The sequence below is a fragment of the Leucopleurus acutus genome, assembly GCF_964270905.1.
Source record: "Leucopleurus acutus genome assembly, chromosome: 3".
NCBI classification, from domain to species: domain Eukaryota; kingdom Metazoa; phylum Chordata; class Mammalia; order Artiodactyla; family Delphinidae; genus Leucopleurus; species Leucopleurus acutus.
In genome coordinates this window covers 39,755,483-39,775,640 of record NC_139145.1, presented here as the reverse complement: position 1 = coordinate 39,775,640, position 20,158 = coordinate 39,755,483, and the positions used below count along the sequence as shown (strand labels likewise).

The following is a 20,158-nucleotide window of genomic DNA, read 5'->3' as shown; positions in this document are numbered from 1 at the left end:
TATACCTTTACTCTGAAGGTAGAGCCTTTGGGGTCCTAATTTAATGTGATCTCTTATTAGACTCCCACTTTAGCAGCCTGGCTTTTAATTTCTGAACTTTATGCTCAATGAAGTCTGCCAAAAAGTTCATTTTGGGCAGGGTTGCAAACGCTTTGAAGAAAACAGAGGCTTTGGCTCAGCTTGCTTCTCTACAAACCCACTTTCCCAGAGGCTTTGGTCTTTATCCTGTCATCTTTTTCATACCTTTAGCATATGTATACATACATACTTGTGTGTGTGTGTGTGTGTGTGTGTGTGTGTGTGTGTGTATATATATATATATATATATATATAAAATGTGTGTATACATATATATGTTTATATATGTATACATATATTAAATAAATACATACATACACACACACATTAATTTGTTTTCAGTGGAAGGGGTGGTTTGAATATCCTAGCCCCTGTTCCTGAAAAGAAAGCAGTTAGCTAACTTTTTAAATCACTTTGGTGTGGGGACTGTGAAAGCTGACACAGCTATTAAAATTCATGTTAGATTTCTACCCAGGGAAGAAAGACATTCTCCCTCTGCTTCCAGCACTTTAAAAAGGGAAACACTTTTTTTCATAATGATTCTAGTAGCAAACTAACTCCTTTCCCAAGAGCAACAGAAATCACCAGTAACTCCCAGGATACCTGGTCTAGAGATGCATTAGGTGGATTAATAGTGCTGAACGGTGGGGCTTCCCTGGTGGCGCAGCGGTTGAGCGTCCGCCTGCCGATGCAGTGGACACGGGTTCGTGCCCCAGCGTGGGAGGATCCCACATGCCGCGGAGCGGCTGGGCCCGTGAGCCACGGCCGCTGAGCCTGCGCGTCTGGAGCCTGTGCTCCGCAGCGTGCGAGGCCACAGCAGTGAGAGGCCCGCGTACGGCCAAAAAAAAAAAAAAAAAAAAAAAAAAATAGTGCTGAATGGTGAGTGAAAGGAACACGTTCTGTCTTTTAAAGCAGATGAATGCAGTGCTCTGAGAAAGAGGGCCGAACGACCAGTGGTTATATTACACATTGAGGCCTGATGATTTACAGGGCAATTTTGAAAGGTTAGTAAGATACCTAATGGTTAAGAGGGTCATGGAGAGCAGAGATCCTCTTGGGAAGTATCTTGTGCTGGTGTTTAAAAAAAAGTAATTAAATTATTGTGAAATATTTCAAGTGCATAGTCAACAAATCTCATATACTTGACATCCAGCTTTATCAGTTTTAATCTTATGCCATATAAAGGGGAGCAGAATATATCATCCCCAAGTAAGTCTCCGGCATAAGGATTATCTTGAGCTGGTTATTTTTAAGAAAGAGCAGACAGAGGAGGAGCTCTGGAAACTGAAAAGAAGTTATCTTTTTGTAAGAGACAGTTACAGTTATAAGGGAAATCTCCATTTGTAAGGGTGTCTCCCTCTCTGTACCTGGAAGAAAAGGACAATTCTATATTTCTAGGAAATCTTTATCAACTCCAATATCTGGCCTCCCCTAGCCTCAAAACTTCTTTTGTCTTTAGCTAGAGATGGTATTTAAGGTGGTGGCCAGGGCCATTTCAGAAAGTTACTCAGTTTCCTGGCCTCTCCCATGTGTATAGGAAGTATTCATTAAACTTTTGTTTTTCTCGCATTAATCTGTCTTTTATCACAAGAGTGTCTAAGCTGAGAACCTAGAAGGGTAGAGGGAAAATTATTCTTTCTTCCTCTACACATATTTGCCTCAGATTTTATTAAAAGATTAAGCCTTACAGATACAATTCAAGCACCCATGTATCCCTTGCAAATGCCTTCTCGTTAGTCTTGAAAATAAACTCGGTGTTCCTCATTCTTCTGTGTATTTTCTATATACATGTTTACGTATCCATGTTAATGGATGCTTTTTAATTTTATCATGTATAGGTATCGCTCTGAATTATGCTTTGGACCTTTATTTTTGTTGATAAATGCCATTCTAGTTTATTCATTTTAACTGTTCTAGTGTATGAATATGCCACTATTTATTTATTTTCCTGTTAATGACATTTAAGCTGTTTCCGATTTTTTTTTTTGCTATTAAGAACAATGAAGAAACAAACATTCTTGTACATGTCTATGTATATACATGTGCAAAAGGATGGCCCAGGGTGCATATTTAGAAGTGGAATCGTGTCATAGCATATAGTGAGTACTTAAACTCCTCTAGCTATTTTCAAGTTGCTCTCTAGAATGGTGGTATCAGTTTATAGTTTACCAACAGAATATGAAAGTTCCTTGGTTGGGCTTTATGATGTTTAACCTGCTACTGAGTTAGTGTGGCAATATTTTATTTAGAATTTTTTACATTTATGTTCATGGAACAGATTGGTCTGTAATTTTGTTTTCTTGAACAGTCCATGCTCATTTTCATATCAGAATTATTCTAGCCATGAACATTGAATTGCCTATATTTTCTGTTTTTTTGAATCCATGAAACAATGGGTATGAGAGAGGAATTATCTGTCCCTTATAAGTTTGGTCAAACTGACCTTTATAATCCTTGGGCTTGGTGTCTTTAGGAACAGGGTTACCGAGTCAGTTTCTGTAATAGTGATTGGTTTATTCATGTTTGCTGAATGATTTTGACTATGCTTTGGTAAATTTTACATTTAAAGGAATTATTATCGTTATTATTATTTTTTGCGGTACGTGGGCCTCTCACTGTTGTGGCCTCTCCCGTTGCGGAGCACAGGCTCTGGACGCGCAGGCTCAGCGGCCACGGCTCACGGGCTTAGTTGCTCTGCGGCATGTGGGATCTTCCCGGACCGGGGCACGAACCCGTGTCCCCTGCATCGGCAGGCGGACTCTCAACCACTGCGCCACCAGGGAAGCCCTAAAGGAATTATTTTTATTATTATTTTTAAAAGGTCAAGTCTTGGGACTTCCCTGGTGACACAGTGGTTGGGAATCTGCCTGCCGATGCAGGGGACACGGGTTCGAGCCCCGGTCCGGGAGGATACCACATGCCGCAGAGCAACTAAGCCCGTGAGCCATGGCTGTTGAGCCCAAGTGCCACAACTACTGAAGCCCGCGCACCTCGAGCCTGTGCTCTGCAACAGGAGAGGCCACGGCAATGAGAGGCCCGCACACCATGGTGAGGAGTGGCCCCTGCTCGCCACAACTAGAGAAAGCCCGCACACAGCAGAAGACTCAACACAGCCAAAAATAAATAAATAAATTTTAAAAAGCCAAGTCTTCATTTATTTTTATTTGGCTGCGCTGGGTCTTCGTTGCTGTGGGTGGGCTTCTCACTGCAGTGGCTTCTCTTATTGCACAGCACGGGCTCTAGGTGTGTGGGCTTCAGTAGTTGTGGCTCGCGGCGTCAGTAGTTGCAGCTCCTGGGTTCTAGAGTGCAGCCTCAGTAGTTGTGGCACACGGGCTTAGTTGCTCTGCAGCATGTGGGATCTTCCCGGACCAGGGCTCGAACCTGTGTCCCCTGCATTGGCAGGCGGATTCTTATGTAGTTTTAGCTGTTAGCTTTTATGTTCTTGCATGTTTCTTTCTTCCTTTAGTGAGGGTCTGTGGGCGGTAGGCCTTGCAGAGTTTATCTGAAAATGTCATTTGTCACAGTCTTAAATGGTAGTATAACTGTTTGTTATTTTGCCTCAGATCTTTGAAGATAATTACTCCATTGTTTTTTCGGTTTCTACTTTCTAAACTGCTGTTAAATTTCAAGTAATTGGTACATAGTCTGTCTTTCACACTGTACAGTTTTACTATGATATACCAGGCAATATACCCAGGTTTATTTTGATTAATCGTCATTCTCAGTGATGATCTCTTCAGATACTGCTTCTCTACTATTCTTTGCTTGTTCTTCTGTGACTCTGACTCCTATTATGTAGCTGCTGGAACCATTTATTCTAGCCACCATTCCTCTTGATTACATTTTCATATTTGTGTGGCATTCTGCATGGGTACCCAATACTACCTTCCAATTTGGTAGTTTACTTTTAGCCAGTGTCCAGTCTAATTTCAATGACAAAATTTTTATATTTTTCAAGAGTTCTAAATGTTTCCTTAGTTTGGCTCAGTTCCCAGTATTAAAGTTATGACTCTTGTCTGTCTTCCTCACAGCTTCTAAGTGGTTTTTCTGGTGGTTCTGAAAGAAATTTATCCTGTGTACTTAAGCTTGGCTAGGCCTTTTCGTTTTCATCGTTTTGGTCTATCTGTCATTGGCATGAATTGGAGCAAAGGGGTTTTCCAGATGGGAACTGCGTGATCTGGAAGCTCCCTTGGGTGGCTCTTATCAGCCACTGCCCAATGTCAGGGCCTGGCCTAACTTGTGATAGTAGGGCGTGGGGAGGAAGTCCCATTGCAGAATGCTGGGAACACACTGAGCCTACTTGGGGAAGTCTTCGAAATGGTTAATACAAATGCTGTCAGAAAGAGCCATTTCAGCTTGGCTAAAGACAGATCTTTCTGTCAAGGGGTCTCCCTGCACCAGTCAGTCTTAGTCTTACCTTCTCACACTATTAGCACAGAGGTTAAACGGTCAAGAGTCAGCTGGCCAGGGTTCAAACTTGCTTCTGTCTTGAACTACTTGGGGAAAGTTTCTTAACCTCTTTATATTCATTTCTATAGCTATAAAATGGGAATTAAAAAAAAAAAACACCTAACACATGCGTATATCGCAAAAGGATTTCCACAGTAAGTTTAGTTAAGATTCATCACTTTGCAATACAGTTGACTCTTGAACAACACAGGTTTGAACCGCACGGGTCCACTTATACACAGATTTTTTTCACTAAGTACATACTATAGTACTACACGATTGAAGCCATGGATGTGGAACTGCAGGTACGGAGGGCCAACGGTAAACTTATGTGTGGATTTTCCCCTGCGTGGAGGGTTGGCGCCCCTAAACCCCAAACTGTTCAAGCGTTAACTATATGTGTATGTCAAGTCATTAAACTTATACAGTGCTGTATGTCAATCATATCTCAATAAAACTGAAAAAAGCAGAACAAAACGCTCCAAATACCATCTAACACGAAGGGTTCTGGGAGGTTAAGTAAGATAATACATTAAAACATGTAGATATGTACCTGGCATATAATTTTAAGCTCTTTGTTTTTATAATTATCATTGACTAGTCTAATGAGAAAGGTAGTGTTACCTTTTTAGATACTAAAATGTGATATTTGGACGTGCTTGAGATATGCTTAATGGAGACAGTCTACTAATCTTTTACCCCCAAGTTAAATGGGGAGCATACCTCCCTAACACAGCCTCAAGTACGATCAGTCTAACGTTTTCCTTTGTCTCTCAAACACCCCTGAATTTTTTAATCAAAAATTTGCATTTTGGCAACAAATTGTCTCATTGTTCTTTATGAATTAGTTTTTTCATCCTGGCTAGATGGTTACAAAGTTGAGGCCAGCAATTTTATCTTCTCTACCTCTTTATCCCTGTACAAGTGGAACGCAGGTAGGGGTTCAGTATGTATTTATCCAGTGGATCAATTATATGGAGTAAAGCAGCTCAGAAATCTGAAGGTGGGTGATGAACAGGAACACAATTCTTAGGCCATAAGGGCTCTGGGGCACTTACCCAGGTCTTCATTTCCATTGCCTGGTGCAGGAGGATTGTGGCGAGGGAAACGGTGTTGATGGGTGTCCCAAAGGTAAAGATGTCGATGTCAGAATCCTTGTAGGTCTGCAGAGGAGGAACAAACAGGCACTGGCAGATGTGCCCATGGACTGAAGGCCTTGGCTTTGACAAGTGATTGTAAAACATCAGTGAAGGCAGGTGTCAAGGGAGGGGCAGGCTGGGGAGAAGGCATCCAGCTGCCATCACGTGGAGCTGACCCAAGGGACAGACAAGAGGAGGAGTGAGTTGACAGGACTAAACTCTTGAAAAAGCATTTGCAAAGGAAGCCATGATGAGTATTCCAGAACACTGCAGAACTGGAGTCAAGAAAGAATTTACTGAGTACCTCCCAGGCACAGTGCCAACTGCTAAAGACACTGCCGTGTCCACTTTCAAGGAGTTTAGAGACCGACTAGGCAGGGCAAATGTGGTACAATTTTAGGGTATAAATGCTATAATGGCAGCAAGTACAAGGAACGCTGGGAGTAGAGAAGAGGAATCAGCTGAGACTACAATAAGAGGATTGAAAAGAGAGAGGAAAGGCAAAGGCCACAACCGAGGGTGAAAAGTCCAAATCGTCCTAGATGGTAGGTCTGTTGAGCACACAGTAAGGGCAAAAGGTGACGCAGGAAAGGCAAGCAGAGGCCTGACCAGGGAGGTTAATGTAAACCAGGAAATTCAAAGAAAGCACAAAATGCCCACCTCAACACTCATCGTGTTGCTATTTGCAAACGAACACGAGCCAGAGACTAGACACCACTGGCTTCCTGGGAGCAATTACCCCACACCTGAGTTCCCTGTCTAGGATGAATACAGATGTCCTATGCTGTATAAATTCTCACTCTTGAAACTGGGGAACCAAACTGAGATGGGGCTGGAATCCCTTACTATCTGCATTCTTGTTTGTTCTTATTTCATAGAATGTAGTATCCCTTATTATCAGAACCTCCTGCCTTGACCTTGGAAGGTCAAATCTAAATATAAACCAAGGGTTGCAAATTCAGATACCTTCAGTGCTCAAGTAAGAAGCGGTGAATGAGTGAAGAAGGCCAGGCATGACACAAAAGGGCATGGTGGGGACTATGGCAAACTGGAGCACATGCCCCCCCATCTAAGCAGGGCAGTGAGTCAACTCTGGATTCTCGCCACGAGGGAAGAATGACCCAGTGTAATAATAGCTTTCAGTGTTTCAGAAGCTGGCAGAAATGAAGACGTTTTGGTAAAATATTCTGACTTTTTGAATACCAGGGTAGGGTGGAGTCTGCAGGCCTCCTCTTTGGAGCCCCTGCTCTGAATATTAGGAAACTATTAGTCTGGGATTTCATATAAACAGGACCAGTTCTACCCTGCTATTTGTACGGTTAGAATGGGACCATACAACTTACCAGGTAGGGGATAAAGAAACAGACGAGGCTCTGGTAGAACGCATCCGCCATGGAAATCCAGAAAGTCAGCAGGTTATAGCACTGGCAGGAAATAACACATCGACAGTAACCACCATCAAAGCAAGCCTCTGTTCTTTGTAAGCAACTTTCTTGTGCATGGCTGGACTAGACAACACGGCACTTACAATGCTTCTTATCTTAGAGGCAATAGAATGGAACGATTAAGAGCATGGGCCTGGGGGTGACAGACCTCAGGTCCAGTTCCAGCACTGTGTGGCCTTAGTGAAAGTCACTACACTTCTTTGAGCATTGTTTCTTCTTCCTTAGAAAGTAGAGAAAAACACCACCAGCCATTTCCTTGGGTTTCAAGAGGTCTAAATGCAACGTGCTTTGGTAGCTAGTAAAGACTCAGCCACCAAATTATTACCAAATGATAATGCATGATTACCATTCATTAGCACATTGTTAGTGCTAATACAAACTTGGTAAGTTTAGAGATTCTGAGGTTTCTGAATAGCATCTGAAAGAGAGCCCTCAATCACAGCCCAGGGTCACAGGTTCCCAAGATCTCAGTGGCTTCAGAGACAACCTTTCTCATTTTGTGCTTCGCTCCTCTTGCCTTCCCTGGGAAAAGTGAAACTGTTCACATTGTATGTTTTTGCCACATTAACTTCTCTTAATGTTAGTTACTCAAGGAAGACATCATGCAGCTAGCTCGCCTCTGGGAAGGGGGCAGTTAGAAGGGCCCAGGATGTATGCGTGCCATCGCCACCTCTCCCTTGCTTGAAGTGCTGGGGTTGCTGTGTTGCTCTCCACCTGTCTCTGGTTGAGGATGGGGCTTGGTTCTTCACTGGCTGTCCCCAAAATATCACCAGCTCTCAAGCACTACATCTGGCTTTGCCCTCCTTTTCCCCAGGTGCAAAGGTACCCTTGTGCATATCGACATCCCTTTTCCCAGAGCTCCCCCTTCGAGGCAGTCAGGTCCCCTCTCTGCCTCCTGCATCTAAGCTCCTGACCCGTGTCTGTGCTAGTCGGGCTGCCTGCTGTGTGACTTCTCCAGATCATTTAGGGCATCAGTGTGGCCTCTGTGCCTTGTAAGAGACTGTTCTGTGGTTTTAGTCCAGGGGTTCCCAAACCAAGCCTTGGGCACTCTGTTGAAAGCCTACAGACAAGGACCAGATAAGGGTGATGGGATCTTTCTGTAAGCCCTCTTCCCCTTTAACTAGGGCAGTCCCATATTAACGTGTGATGTAATTAAGAAATAACTGAAAAGAAAAATACCCACTGGTCTGGTCCATCACCTTCAACAGCAAATGAGAAACAGGCCAGAAGCAGGGAGCAGTGTTTCCGGGTCACATGGGAGGTAAGTGGCAGAGTGGTGACCAGAACACAGGACCGCCAGCCCAGCACTCCTCCTCTGCCACCTCAAGGGAGGAGCTGGAGGTCACCTCCCCGCCTGCCCGAGCCCCTTACCTCAGAGTTCTGACCACTCTTGTACAGCTCAGGCAACGCCAGGAGTGTTTCCATAGAGACGTCTTTATCGAGGACTCCGAAGACAAGAGGAGGCAAGGAGGTGAAGAAGAGATTGAAGAAGATCAATTGCCAGTAATCGATCATGGTGGAGCCAGAGAAACCACAGAAGAACTGGTACCAGAAGAGCAGGTTGACGTAGCCCTGCAGGCAGAGGGTGCGGCCTTGTGAGTGAGGACCCGCGGGCAGCCGGGTCACCAGATGCTGCTTAGGAGGTCTGATGCTGCTTAGGAGCTCTGACAAGTCCCTACTCAGACTTGGAGCTTCAGTTTCCTTGTTTGTGACAGGCAAGGTTGTATAAGGACTGCAGGTAATTTGCATCCCTTAGATTCTACCATTAACACTTCTACTACTACTACTAACCTTCTTTAGGACCTGAAAGGAATTCCACCGATTTGTTAAGTATACGTTGTCAAGAGCATAGGGTTTTGGAGGCAGAGAGGACTGGTTTTGAATCCCCAGTTGGGTCATGTACTAGCTTGAGTCACACCCCAGTTGGGTGTGAACTCGGTCAAATTGCTTAGCCTTTCTGAACGTCATCTTGCCATCTTTCGGATACGATTACTAGTACCTAGACCATGACATGGGATACCAAAAGGCAGTAGTTGTGATTAGCAGTATGGTTAAGAGGAAGGGATGCTAGAAAGACTTGACCGCGGGCAGGAAGGCTGGCCGGAGGATGACTTCGTGAGGAGGTTGACCTCACAACACTTGCCTCATGGTCACACAGCTCCAAAGGTGAAGAAGAAAACCTTGTGCCTAAGTTGCTTTATGCTTTCGAAAGATCTTTCGACCCAAGACCTCCTCCCCTGAGAAGGGCTGGCTCACTATTACTATCTAACATATTGTGATGTGGTTTGGTGACTTGACCAAGGTCACAGAAGCAGCCGGTCCTGGCATTAGAACTAGAACTTCTCGGCTCTACGTGGCTGGGGCACAGAGGCGTGAAGGATGTTGTAAGGAAGCTTTCAGTGGGTTTGTGTTCAAGCTAGAATTCTCATTCCCTGATTGCCGGGCCAGTGTTATTTTTAAGAGCCTCTCTGTTTAGTACTGTAATACTACTAGTAATATTAACATTCAGATTAACACCACGATTGTTATTTGAGCTTCTATTTGTGACAGGTGTGTGACATACTATATTAGTATATACCACATTAGTAGATGTGCAGTATACATAATTTGTCCCATCAACCTAGCAAGATTAATGTCATTGCTAATAATATCATACTACTATATTTATGTATTATTAAATATTATAACTTGATAATAATGTTAACATTATTTAACATTATCTACAGACAAGGAGTCTGAGGCTCTGAGATACTCAGTTACTCCTTGCCTGTGTTCACAGCCAGGAAATGGCACAACCAGCCACTGAGTTTTCAAAGCTTCCTCCTCAACCACCCGCAAGAACTCTTAGTCCCGTTTTTGGATTATATAATAACAATGCTAACCAAGATTCTCCCAGCTGAGGAACTCCATCCTTTGGCTTTTCTGCCAAGGTGACTAATGGGAGGTTTCCTGGCTCTGAAGGAGACCCCGGTGCTCTGAGACACCCTGGATGGACCTTGCATCTCTCTGTCTGAGGGCCAGGCTCCCCTCCATTGCTGCTCTGGGGCTTCAGGTCATCCCGCTCCCACTCCAGTCCTGTGATGCTGTGAGGGCTTTTCTCCTATGAGTTTTGGCGAAGTGCTTTCTCAGAGGAGGAGATTTGGGAAGGAGAGGGCTTGGTCTGTTTCGTGTGCTGTAGGTAGGTTTGAAATATACTATGGGCAGACACTGAGTCCCCAAATCAACATCACCCCCTTGTGCACTTGACAGGATTGGTTTAAGAAGAACCAAAGTGCTAAAGTCTCCTTGATACTAGGGTTCAGCAACTGCATGAGGCTTTGACTGCTTGTTTTTTGTTTTTTTTTTTTTTTTTTTTTAAGCCCTTTGAGCACCTTGCCTTGCTTCTTCCTCCCCAGCTAGCTGGGTAAGACAATAACTCTTATCTCCATGTACGCACAGGCAGCTTGAGTGGCTCAAATGGGGTAAGTGACTACACCAAAGTCCCTCTGCCAGTTGGGCCTGGAACTGTGACTTGAGGTTGTAGAACCTTAGGACGCCAGGGCTGGAAGTGACGCCATCTACAGACGAGGCCAAGAATAGCAACGGCAGCAAACACAACAGCAACCGAGACCCCTAAAGCGCATCTTATGTGCCAAACACTGTGTTGACTCACTCAGTCCATCTACCAGCCTTATGAGGATATCACTACTATCCTCATTTTACAATTGAGAAAACCGGGCCTCAGAGAGGTCAAATCATGGGGCTGGGGTTACAGACGAGTAAGTAACAAAGCTGGAGTCCAGACCTAGATGTTCTGGCTAAACAATATACTACTAAACAACCAATGGATCACTGAAGAAATCAAAGAGGAAATAAAAAAATACCTAGAGACAAAAGACAATGAGAAACATGATCATCCAAAACCTATGGGACGCAGCAAAAGCAGTTCTAAGAGGAAAGTCTATAGAAATACAATCTTACCTCAGGAAACAAGAAACATCACAAATAAACACCTAACCTTACACCCCAAACAACTAGAGAATGACAAACAAAACCCAAAGTTAGTAGAAGGAAGGAAATCTTAAACATCAGAGCAGAAACAAATGAAATAGAGATGAAGAAAACAATAGAAAAAGAGCAATGAAACTAAAAGCTGGCTCTTTGAAAGATAAAATTGATAAACCTTTAGTGAGACTCATCAAGAAAAAAAGGGAGAGGGCTCGTATCAATAAAATTAGAAACGGAAAAGGAGAAGTTACAATGGACACCACAGAAATACAAAGGATTGTATGAGATCACTATACACCAATAAAATGGACAACCTGGAAGAAATGGACAAATTCTCAGAAAGGTATAACCTTCCAAGACCCAACCAGGAAGAAATAGAAAGTATGAACAGAACAGTCACAAGTACTGAAATCGAAACTGTGATTAAAAATTTCCAGCAAACCAAAGTCCAGGACCAGACGGCTTCACAATCGAACTCTTTCAAACATTTCGAGAAGAATTAACACCTGTCCTTCTGAAACTGTTTCAAAACACTGCAAGGAAGGAACACTCCCAAACTCATTCGATGAGGCCACCATCACCCTGATACCAAAACCAGACAAAGTTACCACACATGAAAAAAATTACAGGCCAATATCATTGATGAACATAGATGCAAAAAGCCTCAACAAAACACTAGCAAACCAAATCCAACGATACACTAAAAGGATTGTGCACCCTTATCAAGTGGGGTTTATCCCAGGGATGCAAGGATTTTTCAATATCCACAAATCATTGTGATGACACTACATCGACAAATTGAAGGATAAAAACCATATGATTATCTCAATAGATGCAGAAAAAGCTTTTGACAAAATTCAACACCCATTTATGATAAAAACTCTCCAGAAAGTGGGCATAGAGGGCACCTACCTCAACCTAATAAAGGCCATATATGACAGACCCACAGCAAACAACAGTCTCATTGGTGAAAAGCTGAAAGCATTTCCTCTAAGGTCAGCAACAAGACAAGGATGTCCAGTCTTGCCACTTTTATTCAACATAGTCTTGGAAGTCCTAGCCATGGCAATCAGAGAAGGAAAAGAAATAATAGGAATCCAAATTGGAAAAGAAATGTAAAACTGTCACTGTTTGCAGATGACATGATACTATATATAGACAATCCTAAAGATGCTACCGGAAAACTACTAGAGCTCATCAGTGATAAAGTTGCAGGTTACAAAATTAACGCACAGAAATCACTTGTATTTCTGTACACTAACAACAAGAGATCAGAAAGAAATTAAGGAAACAATCCCACTTACCATCACATCAAAAAGAATAAAATACCTAGGAATAAACCTACCTAAGGAGGAAAGAGACCTGTACTCTGAAAACTATAAGATGCTGATGAAAGTAATTAAAGATGATACCAACAGATGGAGAGATATACCATGTTCTTGGATTGGAAGAATCAATATTGTCAAATGACTGTACTACCCAAGGCAATCTACAGATTCAATGCAATCCCTATCAAATTACCAAAGGCATTTTTCACAGAACTAGACCACGAAATTTTATAATTTGTATGGAAACACAGAAGACCCCATATAGCCAAAGCTGTTTGAAAAAGAAAGAGCTGGAGGAGTCAGGCTCTCTGACTTCAGACTATGCTACAAAGCTACAGTTGCCAAAATACTATGGTACTGGCACAAAAATAGAAATATAGATCAAAGGAATAGGCTAGAAAGCCCAGAAATAAACCCACACACCTATGGTCAGTTAATCCATGACAAAAGAGGCAAGAGCATACAGTGGAGAAAAGACAGTCTCTTCAATAAGTGGTGCTGGGAAAACTGGACAGCTACATGTAAAAAAAAATGAAACTAGAACATTCTTTAACGCCATACACAAAAATAAACTCAAAATGGTTTAAAGACTTAAATGTAAGACATGGCAGCATAAAACTCCTAGAAGAGAACGTAGGCAAAACATTCTCTGACATATATCATACCAATGTTTTCTTAGGTCAGTCTCCCAAGGCAATAGAAATAAAAGCAAAAATAAACAAAATGAAAAGGCAACCTACATACTGGGAGGAAATATTTACAAACAAAGCGACCTACAGGAGACTCATCTCCAAAATATACAAATAGCTCATGCAGCTCAATATAAAACAAACAAACCAACCAGTCAAAAAACCGGCAGATCTAAATAGACATTTCTCCAAAGAAGACATATGGATGGCCAAAAAGCACATGAAAAGATGCTCAACATCACTAACTGTAAGAGGAATGCAAATCAGAACTACAATGGGGTATCACCTCACACTGGTCAGGATGGCCATCATCAAAATACCTACAAACAACAAATGCTGGAGAGGGTGTGGATAAAAGGGAACCCTCTTGCACTGTTGGTGGGAATGTAAATTGATATAGCCACTATGGAGGTTTCTTAAAAAACTAAAAACAGCTACCATGTGATCCAGCAATCCCACTCCTGGGCATATATCTGGAGAAAACCATGATTTGAAAGGATATATGCACCCCGGTGTTCACTGCAGCACTATTTACAATAGCCAAGACATGGAAGCAACCCAGATGTTCACTGACAGAAGAATGGATGAAGAAGATGTGGTACATGTATACAATGGAATATTACTCAGCCATAAGAAAGAATGATATAATGCCATTTGTAGCGACGTGGACCTAGAGATTGTCATACTGAGTGAGAAAAGTCAGAGAAAGACAAAGATCATATGACATCACTTATGTGGAGCTAAAAAATGATATAAATGAACTTCCAAAATAGAAACAGACTCACGGACTTTGTAAACAACTTACGGTTACCGAAGGGGAAAGGTTGGGGGAGGGATAAATTAGGAGTTTGGGATTAACATATACACACTATATAAAATAGGTAATATAAAATATATAATCAACAAGAACCTACTGTATAGCACAGGGAACTCTACTCAATAATCAGTAATAACATTATTACTGTTATTATTACTAATAGCATGTATGGGAAAAGAATCTGAAAAGGAATGGGTATATGTATATGTATAACTGAATCACTTTGCTATACCCCTGAAACTAACGCAACACTATAAATCAAGTATACTCTTATATAAAACAAAAATTAAATTAAAAAAGGAATAATCCAATTAGAAAATTGAAACTGTATTAATCCTTAAAAAAAAAAAAAAAGAATACAAGGTTCCTGACCTCCAAGACAATATTTATGAGCAGGCCCTTTGCAGAAGAAGTTTGCAGAGCCCCGATTTAGACCGTAAGCCTCGTGAGAGTGGGGACCACGTGTGTCTAGATCTCTGCTCTATACCCAGTGCCTGATAATGTTCCCGACACAGCAGATGTTCAATAATTATTTGAACAAACTAAGCACATCTTGGTGGTTCTATTGTCCTCACATGCATCCTGGAGTTTTAACGTGAAAATGTGTTTCCTTCCACAGGTCGTGTTAGGACCTTGTGCGTTTCCACTTGCTCTGCCTGGCTGGAATCTCTGCACCCCGGGGAGACCGTACTGAACCCCGTGATGGCATCGCTGAGACTGGGCGCCTGTTTTTCCTCCCAAGAAGACACAGTGCCGTAATTAACTCGCTGTTCACATTTCAGAGCAGGCAGGGTTTTAATCCCCTCGGAAATTGGTTTCGGACATGGAAGTTATAGTTCTCCACCCTCTAATTGCAAAGGGGAGATAATAGGGCATCAGTATCGCCATTTCGATCCCGGTATTGAGCTGGAAATAAATATCATTTAAGCTCTGAAAGCATGGCTGGCTGGAAACGTTTCCTTTTCTATTTCACAGATTTAATGCAGAGAAGAGGCTGTGCTTATTCAGAAAAACGATTCTCTTGGAGGCAAGGAAAAAACATTAAACGGGGGCATTTTGAATTCTAACTACACAGTCTTTCTGGTCAAACAGAGGCTTGTTTGCATGGGCTTGCTGAAATAATGGTACCATCCAGTGTATGGAATTTACATTATTTTTTGTCATGCTGCTTCTTTACATATACATTGAACTTTGCACAGAAATGCCTATTCCCGAGTCAGGGTAACTGTGACTTTCCTGAAAGCAGGCCTGGGAGAATGGAGTGAGAGGAAAAAATATATGCCATTTTGTAGCTGCTACTTGGCTACTGTGTTTCGCTTCCATCACTCTGGTCTTAATCCTCCCTTTTTCCTTATGCAGAAAGGAATTGGATTCTATTTGGAGTCTCTTGGGGATCATTCAAAGGTCCTCAAGCTAGATAATGAAAAGCGCAGGCCCTGTTCTCTCCCTTAGTACAGCAGCGCTCTGACTTCTTCCTATGCCCATTGTTAATCGAGGGCTTTGCAAACAAGAGCCTCTGACAGTTTTAATACCTCAGTTGGTGTGTGCCTGCTTTGGGCCCTTATCAACAAGACAAAAACACACGTATCTTTCAGAGAAACAATCATACCTTCAAATGATTGTATAGTGCTCCGTGCCATCCAGAGCTCTGATGCTAAAACCCCTCGATAATACTTCTAGGGACAGAGAGAGTCCTATTCTCCCCACATTATGGATGAGGAAACCAAGGCTCAGAGAGTTGAAGTAACTCTTTCAAGTTTACAAAGCATACTGGAGTCAGGCAAGACTAAAACCCAGATGATCACCCTGCTCTAAACATTTTTGCTAATGTATATTTTATTTAGAAGTCCTTGTTGGGAATGCTGGCGATGTTGAAGTGATACACAGGGTCTTGGGTGGAAACCTTCCCCTTCACTCTCCTGAGGGTCAGGGTTCTGCTCTTGCCTATCCGGGTGACTCTATCTGGGGAGGAAACCTAAGCTACAAGTTAGGCGAGTTGTTCTTCAAATCCTTCTTCCTTGCAGTCAGAAAAGAAATCTCATGTATGGAGGCCCTCTAAGAGTTACGACAGCAGCAACAATGATAAAAAGAAGAATGGCTAACTTTATAGGGTGATCACTAAGCGCTAATCACTTTCCACACAAGCTGTCAGTTCATCCCTGTGGCAAGTGTGCGAGAAAGGTACTATTACCATCCCCGTTTTAGAGATGAGGAAACTAAGGTGTGAAGCCATTACCAAATACAGGAGCCTCAGTTTGAACCAAATCTGATCTGACTCCAGAGTGCTCACGCTGCCTCCTACGTGCCAGGTGCGTGCCAGACAGTACTGCCAGTGTTGACGATAATCTCACCAAATAGTACTAGCCCCATGTTATCAAAGACGAAATTGAGGCTCAGAGAACTGAATTATCTTGCCCAAGGTCACTGAGCTAGTAAGGGACAGTTTCAGGATTCAAAATCCAGGTTAGCCTGACTTATTTCCTTACATAGAGATGCTTCGTCTATTTCAGCGGGGAGAGCTGGCTGTCCCCTGGCCAGGGCTCCCAAGGCTCGGGTGGGAGGTTACCGCAGGGCTACTCACCACGTTCTTGTAGAAGTAGTATGCCACCATCCTGGCCAGGCGTGAGTAACACCAGTGTCCGTGCACAAGCAGCAGCTTCTTGAGGTGTCTGAAGTGGGAGATGGCAAAGTCGCTGGACATGACGGCCTGAGAGGGCAGAGCAGACACATCAGCTTCCATTCACTGCTGCCAGTGCACCAAAGAGGCTCCCTGGAGGGTGCTGCTCTGTTCTGGGTCCACAGCCGGTAGGGTCTAAAAGACCCTTTGTCACATGTAGCACCCTTGGGTGGCTTTATGGACTCTGACACCCCACCCTCTCCTCTGGGAAATGCAAATCCCACTGGAATCCAAGGAGGGCAGGTCAGAAGGGACCAGTGGTCTGGCCTGGCCCTTCACCTCCTTCCACTTATCCAATAAGCATTTATTGTGAACCAGTGTGTGTTGGGCACCATCTAGGGATGTGATGGTTGACCAGAGAGTAGGGGCTTCCATGCAAGTGATCCTCAAACCTCTCAACACCCTTGGCCACCCACCAAGGCAGGCCATTTGCTCCAGTCTCATGCGGAGCTGATGGATGGATAGCTCTTCCTTTCCCTGGAGCTGAAATGTGTCTTTTGCCCTTGGGATGACTCCGAAACAAGGCCCAGTTCATAGTAATTTTTTAGAGTATGAGGTTTGGACATGCCTGGTTATAAATCCTCGTCTGAGTCTTGGTCAGGGCATTTAACCACTCTCAGCCTCAGTTTCCTCATCTGAAAAAGTGGAATAACAATCCCTAACACACAGGGTGGTGGCTGCTGAAATTAACTGGGATAATAAGTGTGAAGTGCGAATAGAGTGCTGGCCTATGATAGACACTCAAAAGGTGACGGTGTTCGATCCTCCCCCACCAACAAATTTAGGCACCACCTAATGTCTGCACTGGTGGTGGGAATACAGTTGTTAATGGTTCAGAACCCCAAGGTGGGGTCTGTCTTAATGGGAAACATTAGCAGCTCCAGTTAGTATGTTTGTTCCAAGCTGAATCTGAGTAATTTTGGTACACTTTTAAGGTATACCAAGCAACTTATAGGTCCATCTAGCCATCACGACTCAAATGGCAATTGAAAAATATTTTCCGATGTCCTTACAGCTGTCACTGCTCACAGAGGGCACTGCAAACTTGGATGTGGGTGGAGGTTACAGGGAGGAAGCATGGAATCAGGAAGGCTTTGTTTTCCCTGAATGGTTGGGTACTATTTGGCTTTAGAATATGGGTATCGCCAGCTGTCTATAAGAAGCCAAGCATCTTTGATCACTCTCTTCATTCTGAAGGACTGGGCAGTAGGGATGCGGTGATGGAGGTTATGTATAGGCAAGGATATCTGTCTTTCAGATGATAATTCTGCAAAGCTCTTCAGTATAAATTCCTCCAACACTGTGGGGAATTGCTTAACTCACTAATAAGGACAAAGGAGAGTAAGAAAGTAACAAGTAGAGTTGAAGCAAATGATACCTGCATGCCTTCCTGTCCAGATATTCCAATCCCAATATCAGCAGCTTGAATCATGCTTACGTCATTTGCTCCATCACCTGAAAGGAGAGAGGTCATGAGATCCTGGTCCACCTGCTATGTGACAATGAGAAGTTTTATACAGGCGGCACTAAATCGTCCCTATTTTATGCACAAGTGAATCCTTTTAATGTTGCTCTGAATAGTCCTATAGGAAGAGTCATTGCTACAGGACTTTAGCCTGAGAGATCTTTTCTTCTTTGGACAAGAAGCCCTACTCTTTCTTTATCATTTACCAAATATTTATTGTGTCCTTTTTTTAGGTACAATGTTAGGTATTGGGAATACAATGGTATGTGAGCCTTGGGCAGTGCTTTACAGTTTGCCAAAAAGGCCTTCTCAGGTGTTACAGCGGGCTTCACTGAGAAGCAGATGGAGAATTTGAGCAACACAGGGGCTCGGCAAGGGTAATCCAGGTAGTGAAGGGACCCGGAAGCCCTGGAACTAAGATCTTTCTGTTTCCACGGCCAGCAAACCTTCCCTCACTCAGTATAACTTACACTGACCATATCAAGACAACTGGAATGCTGGACAGCTAAGTCATCAGAGATTGTCAGTGGTGTCCAAGGACAGAGACAATGTTCAGTGATGTTTCTAAACAGAGGAACATGGGATTGACTCATTTTTTAGGTTGAGGTACATTGAGTCACTTTGGGTTCCCAGTCAATGAATCAGTTGATTCAGGGAACTGGAGGTTAGGGCATGGAAATACATACACACACATGCCACCTTTTATACCAGCACCGTCAAACAGATTTTCCTGTGATAGAAATGTCCTATATCTTTACTGTCCAATTTGAAAACCATTAGCCCCCTATGACTACTGAAATGTGGCTGGTGAATTTCTATTTAATTTTAAGTTTAACTTTAAATAGCCACATATAACAGGTGGCAACCATGTTGGACGGCACAGCTCTCAACAGTGAGGTCTTCCTCACGAGCCTGGCTTTTCCAGACTATGATGCCTTATCCATCAGACTAGAGTTTAGCAAACTTTTTCTGTAAAGGGCCAGATAGTAAATATTTTAGGCTTTGTGGGCCAAGAAGCAAAACTGAACAACTGTTCCTGCTGAGAGGCAAATCGTTTTTACACATTTTACTATTAAAAACACAAAAACCATTCTTAGCATCTCTACAGAAATATGCAGTGGGCCAGTCTCAGCTTGAGGGCCATGATTTGTAGACTGAACTGGCTTCATCCTTCTCCTTCTCCTGGCGCCACCTGTTTTTCCAGTGGGTTCTCATAATGATCTGCAAGTCAATTTATATGAGATAATAGAGAGAATATGGATTTGGGGGAGAAAATTTCCTTCTCCTAATTATCTGGCAACAAAATTCATTAAGCTCAAAAACTGTGTCAGTGTAAGTTGCTGTTATTCTTCTAACGATGATTTTTTTTTTCCTTGATAGCACAGCAGTGCCTGATTTTCATCTTCCCCATGGCAGAACAAATCCACCCTTTAACCTCTTCTGTTTGCAAGGCAGTGGAAGCAGAGGTGTGGAATCCCGCTCTTTCTTGCCCTGTTGGTTTTGTTTCTGCTGCTGTGGCAGTGAAGCCAGTCCCTTACCTCTGGGAATCAATCCCGGGCTATTGCCTTGACGTTTGGAAGAGGACAATTCAGGGAATACAATTAGGATGCAGTTGCTAAAGCTCTGCTCCCTCTATTCTTTCTGCCCATTCCCTCTTTTTTTTTTTTTTCTGGTTTTGAACTGCTTTTACCTGAAGACCAGGAGAAAAGGAAAAAAAAAAACAAAACAACCCACCAATGTAAAGTAGGCCCCTTATTTGAAACGCCAGGAAAGAAAATCTCTTTCCATGTCTTTGCAGGAGGAAGAGAACCTGAACCATCTGTAAGAATGTCCTCACACAAAAGCAACGTTTACCACGTGCTTGGTATGCGCTGGGCACGGGATGGAACTGAGTAAGACTGACATTGCCCCTCCCCTCAAGAAACTTCTGGTCTCCCGAGCAGCTCAGCACTGAAGCCGTAACAGTGCTGTGGAGCTCTGTGGGAGCCCACGGAGTAGAGGAACAGTAGGCGGGATTGGAGGAGGTTTTACAGAGGAAACGGCTTGAGCAAAGGTCAGGAAGCGAGGGAGGACGAGGCTCCTGG

At 43.2% G+C, this 20,158-nt stretch overlaps 1 protein-coding gene across 1 annotated transcript in view; it reads right to left on the bottom strand.

Annotated features, from left to right (window-relative positions):
- The window catches only part of LOC309958882 (phospholipid-transporting ATPase VB-like), a gene marked incomplete at both ends in the record, with an annotated part of 61,666 nt that overhangs the window by 10,198 nt on the left and 31,310 nt on the right, over positions 1-20,158 (bottom strand). Inside the window, 5 exons of the mRNA XM_082835014.1 lie at positions 5,586-5,690; positions 7,010-7,090; positions 8,483-8,812; positions 16,514-16,639; positions 17,988-18,064. Coding sequence (XP_082691140.1) covers positions 5,586-5,690; positions 7,010-7,090; positions 8,483-8,812; positions 16,514-16,639; positions 17,988-18,064 — 719 coding nt within the window. The remainder of the gene's footprint in view (positions 1-5,585; positions 5,691-7,009; positions 7,091-8,482; positions 8,813-16,513; positions 16,640-17,987; positions 18,065-20,158) is intronic.